Source organism: Lathyrus oleraceus, chromosome 7 (assembly GCF_024323335.1).
Source record: "Lathyrus oleraceus cultivar Zhongwan6 chromosome 7, CAAS_Psat_ZW6_1.0, whole genome shotgun sequence".
Lineage (NCBI taxonomy): Eukaryota > Viridiplantae > Streptophyta > Magnoliopsida > Fabales > Fabaceae > Lathyrus > Lathyrus oleraceus.
In genome coordinates, this window is record NC_066585.1 from 347,293,541 (window position 1) to 347,299,112 (window position 5,572).

The window sequence follows — 5,572 nt, forward strand, 5'->3', positions numbered from 1 at the left end:
GGAAGCGCCGTTGGCCAGAGCCCCCCAGCTATTGGGAACAAATGATGACACATCTATCAAATACCGCTGGACCTTCCACCAGACCTTCACAACAGCCACCATTGGATCATGTCAACACTCAAAGACCCCAAACACCTCAGAAAAATCGTGGGAGACCTCGAAGACAGACTAAATAATTTTTTGTCAATTCCATATAATTTTTGTCAATCAGGTCGGTCATTGGATTCCATATAATTTTTATTATAACATAAATATTTTTTTTAATATATTTTTTTAATTAATTGTTAAATACACATTTAAAATTAAAAAAAAAAAAAACATTAAGGTGTATGCGCCAGATGCATTGACACATACACCAATGCATACATGCATGCGTCAGCAACCCTGACGCCTCTATGCAATGCCTTGGAAGTATGCGCCAAAAGAGCTGGCGTCTGCCTCCTCTTAGGATTAAATGAGTATTTTTTTTTGAAAAAATAATTATTTCAGAATTTAATTTAAAAAATATGATTATTTTAAAAAAAATTCTGAAACATGAATATTAATTATATGAGATTAATTATTATGCACTATCAGTGTAAAATGTTTTAAAATAAAAGTCAAACTTATTTCAACATCCAACGGCTATGATTAACTGACCGTGTAAAATCCTTTTACATTATCGGTGTATTTCAATTAAATCATAATTATATTAAACTAGTTTAATGTATGGACGAAATAATGTTCATACTTTAATATTTAAAAAATATGTAACAAAATAAAGATATACGAAAATTTATAGAGAGAGAGAGGGGAAGGATAGAGAATTGCAGTCAACAATATTGTTTTGTTACAGATTATTATTTTCTAAATTTTTTCATAAAAGTAAGTTACTAGGTTGATTGTTTCAACAATATTGTTTTGTTACAAATTATTATTTTTGTGACAAACTTTGTTTTTTACTCGCAACAAACGTTTTTTTACAGAAAAACAAAAGAATGTGTTAAGAGAAACCGCACGTGAAATCACAGAAAGATTTACACAAAGAGGAATCAAAACAGAAGAGAAAAAAGTGATTTTTATTGATCTTTGATGAAGAAGGACAAGGAGAAAGGGAAAGCAATCGGTGTGTCAAGCCCCGTCAGTAGTGAAGACACTGATGATAAACAATTTCCTTCCTTTCCTTCTGTCAGATTCTCTTCTCGCAACGCTTCTTCCAAATACGATTTCGTTAAGGTATTATCAAAATTCCAACTTTTCTTTTGTAATTATGCATTTTTCAAATCTGGGTTTTGTTTAATTTTGAATATTGTGTTTGGTTTTTGTTTAAAAATTGTGTCTTTTACTTGATTTTGCGTTAATTTTGGTTTTTGGGTTTTGTTTGTGTTTGTAGGTAAAGGTGTGGTTGGGTGATAATGCGGATCATTACTATGTTCTTTCCAGATTTTTGCTCAGTAGAATGCTAACTGTAACCAAGGTATAATAAGTTAACTGTTGTTCATTCATGATAAGGCTCCTCTAATGTGAATAACTCACTTTAGAAAGTAATATCAACTGTTGTTTTTAAATAGCGACATGGCGGATATCGGTGGCGGGTTTTAGACTCTCCTCCAAGGTTTAAATAATGGCCACAATCGCGTAATGACGTTCGTGATTTGGGTCAGTACATGTGTTGTGACGCTGATTAGGGTCGTCACGGTGTGAATTAACTACCATTTGTTCTTTATCACAAAAGCGGAGTATCACAAAAATGGAGAATAATGGTATCAGAATGGACACCTTCCGATACCATTTTGTCTAATAGGCCGTTTATTAAAACCTTGCTCTCCGCCATGGCCAAAATATGTGAAGGATGGCAGCGCCACGGCATGGACTACCATCCGCTGTCGATAAGACCAATATCAACCGTTGATAAACAATTCAATGGTTAATATCATATGTATATGCATACCGAATTACGGACGATAAAATTATCAATCGTTGATTTTCTCAATTTCTTAACTACTCACTTTAGAGAGCCAAATCCTAAGTGGCGAATGCTTGCCTTTTATATGACGAATTTTCCTTTGATCTTTTAAAATTGTTTATTTAGATTTTACTTTGATTTAGTGTCTCAATCTTATGTGTTGTTATTTCAGATTCCAAACCATGTAGCTATCAAAATTGCTCTCGAACTGAAGAAGCTGCTCATAGACAACAGCCTTTTAGATGTGTATGCTACCGCCTTTCTATTCCCTTTCTCTTTTTGCGATGTTGAATTTTCATTCTTTCTTTCTTAACCTTGATTTTAATCGAATTAGTTAAAAAATCTCTTTCATGCTGCAGCTCTCAGTCAGATTTGGAAGCCAACTTATTTAAGGTGCGTCAAAGTTTTTTGTCTTTTGATGCGTGTTTTAGGGTAAAAAATGTAGTCGGTTGATACGGATACTCATTGAAATATCAGTACCGTGGGGATACGAAATGCTGATAATGAGATATCTATTGATGCATTCTAATAGAGCATTGTATGTGCAGCTTATGGGACGGCGAGGATATGGAGAAGAGTACATAAATCGCTATAAGATGATGACAAGGTTTGTATTCATTTGTGATTGTATATTCCATCTATACGAAATATATGTATGCATACATATAGACATTTTGAGGGTGTTATCTTTTTTAGTAATGATGATTAGGCTTCATTTCCATTTTCCTTCTTTCACCATTCATCCAGGTTTCACCATCAAAGAGTTCCTCTGGTAATCCTTGTCTGTGGAACTGCGTGTGTTGGGAAGTCTACAATCGCTACCCAGCTTGCACAGCGGCTAAATTTGCCAAATGTGTTACAGGTAAGCATTTGATGTCTCTATTATATTTGCATCTTCCCATCATATAAAGTAAGGATCTATGTAGCACCGACACATTACATTGAAGATGTATCTGGTGTCTGACACGTGTTAGTGTGAGACACTAACATAAGTGGTTATATTCAATTACTTTCATTTTTTAAATTATAACCGGTGCCAACGTATGAGTGTTTCATAGGTATGGATTAGTTTTGCTAGGAAACAAAAAAATTTCATTTTGATGTAACCAGATACTTTATTTGGAGTGTTTTGTATTTGCAAATGATTTTGATGTTTTGTTTTTTGATTCTGACAGACAGATATGGTTTACGAATTGTTGCGCACTTCGACAGAGTATGTCCTGAATTTCTTTATTTCTTCTCAAAGTTGACTAAGATTTTCGTATTGATTGAAAATTCTGTTAGACACATTAAGTTTGACTGACTATTTTCTTGTATCTGATACAGTGCGCCATTGGCTTCAACTCCTGTATGGGCCCGAGACTTCAATTCATCGGAAGAGTTAATAACTGAGTTTTGCAGAGAATGCAGGGTTGTTCGTAAAGGTTTTCAAGTTTCCGTCATGTTATGTATTGCTTTAGGCTATTGTCATCATTTAATAATCGATTTTTTTAGCTATAATTCGACGAATATTTTATTTTCTTTATAGTTACTTGTTGTGTCATCTGTTAAATTATTAGAACATTTGATTTCTAGGTTTGGGCGGTGACTTGAAAAAGGCAATGAAAGATGGAAAACCGATTATAATTGAGGTATGTTGTAGTTACCAACCATATGAATAAGTTGATGGAAAACCGACACCTTCTCAGTTCAAAATCACTTATTGGGATCTAATTTTCTTTCTTTTTTATTTTCATAATGACAGGGAATACATTTGGATCCTAGCATTTATTTAGTGGAAGACGAGAACAAAACACCTAGCGCTGCAAATACAGGAAATAAAGAAATAAATCCGTTGTCTGCAGAATTGGATGATAATACTTCAACAAACGCGGAAAGTATTAACGTCGGTCGTGGCGACGAGACAAATAGTGATTCCAAGATTTCGAGCTCCAACGAGGGAGTAAATGATGACCTGGTGGATGCAGCATCAAGTTCCACATCACCCTCGGGCCTAACTAGAAGCATCAATGAGCCTAAAGGTTAGCATCTGTTATTTGTCATATTTTAATGCCGTTTAGTTCCGTACTAAGAAATAAACTGTGCTAAAAAAAAACATAATATGCACGACACTTGTTTCAATAAGTGTTGTCAAATAGCGGCGATACCGCTAAACCATGGTGCAATTTGATTAATCCACTATGAAAACCTCGGTGGTGCAGTTTCTGCTATTTTCCCGCAATGCTATATGCTATTTTAAAGTTAATGTTCTGACGGAAAATTAGTTTCTCATGCAGATGCTTCTCTTAAAGAACTGGAGATCGAAAAAATAACTATTAGTAAGGAGAAGTCGGGCACAAAACCGATAATCGTGCCTATTGTTTTGAAGATGGCTGAATTTGATCATAAGGTTGTCTTACCGTCCTTTATTCGATCATAACTACAAAGATTTTGTTATTAGGTTCCATCATTTACTTGTAAGCAAAGTCACGCAATCTAGTAAAAACTCCTCGTATCTTATTTGCAGGCATTACTCGAAGAGTGGATCTCATCTCGTACATTTATCGATAAGTGCCCAGACCAGGTACTATAAATTCTAAACTTAACAAAGAACCGTTTAGAGGCCGGCCACATAAACAAGTATATCATGTTGGGATTCTTTTCATCTCGTCAGTTTTCTGAATTTTATTGTTCGATTTACAGGATCATGATAAACTCATAGCAAACTTGAAAACCATACAGGATTATCTATGCTCTTTCACATCGCAGGTATGTCACAAAAACATACATTGGATTTTTTCGATCTCAACTTGAATTTTTTGATCATGCTAAATTTTTCGCCGTATGATGCCACAGGGGTTGACCGTAGTCAACGTATCGGCAACAACATTTCCTCAAACATTGGATTGGCTTCACGGTTATCTTCTTCAGGTACTATTAATTATAATTAATTACATGTTGATATTTTTCGACTTGTTTTCGAAATGTACTTGATTCGGTTCTTGTGAATGACGTTGAATTTAATTTCTTTCAGTGCATCGAGCAAGGTACTTCATTAGGGTCACATGAAAATTCTACACCAGTAGCTGCAAAATAGTAGTTTTTATGATGCTGAAGAGTAATTTATCATCAAAATCAAAAGGCTTGGAAGAAGAAATCAACATTCCCATATTTATCAGCATTTTTATTTTTAACTGAATTAATTATGTGTTTAATCTTTAATAGCTTTTCCTTCTTCATTTTCTAGTTGTATATGAACTAATTAGTGTTCATGTTTTGCAAGGTAGGTTTAATTTAATGCAGGTACAGAATAAGTGCTTCCTTTGTATTGGAAAAAAATAGGTAAAAGCTGTTCTGTTTTATTCGTTAGCCTTAGGCTGATTTATACTGTGAAGATACAATTATTACAATTTATTTTCTCCTTAATGGAAAATAAAGAAAAATAAAAGTAGTATTAAAGACGATAATAAAATCGGAAATAATATATTTTCCAACATCCCCCTCAAGTTGGTGTATAGATATCTATCATGCCCAACTTGTCTATCAGATATTCAAAAGTAGGCATTGCCAAACTTTTGGTTAGGATATCCGCAGTTTGTTGACTTGAAGTCACGAAGGGTAGACATATGATTCCTGCATCTAACTTCT

The 5,572-nt window shown here is 34.2% G+C and overlaps 1 protein-coding gene across 3 annotated transcripts; it reads left to right on the forward strand.

Moving 5' to 3' along the window:
- The first annotated feature begins 739 nt into the window (after nt 1-739).
- Nucleotides 740-5,293, forward strand: LOC127105241 (uncharacterized). 3 transcript variants are annotated; one of them, XM_051042408.1, is made up of 16 exons: nt 740-864; nt 966-1,215; nt 1,373-1,456; nt 2,118-2,191; nt 2,305-2,338; nt 2,494-2,552; nt 2,693-2,807; nt 3,121-3,158; nt 3,272-3,393; nt 3,521-3,576; nt 3,690-3,966; nt 4,222-4,334; nt 4,452-4,508; nt 4,628-4,693; nt 4,781-4,855; nt 4,959-5,293. In XM_051042408.1, the coding sequence occupies exons 2-16, from the start codon at nt 1,072-1,074 to the stop codon at nt 5,019-5,021; spliced, it is 1,377 nt and encodes a 458-aa protein (XP_050898365.1). In that variant the 5' UTR covers nt 740-864; nt 966-1,071; the 3' UTR covers nt 5,022-5,293. The 3 variants fall into 3 exon arrangements, with proteins under 3 accessions (XP_050898365.1, XP_050898364.1, XP_050898366.1); XM_051042407.1 differs by lacking the exon at nt 740-864 and having other exon boundaries at nt 897-1,215; XM_051042409.1 differs by lacking the exon at nt 740-864 and having other exon boundaries at nt 897-1,215; nt 3,272-3,369.
- Nucleotides 5,294-5,572: the final 279 nt, after the last annotated feature.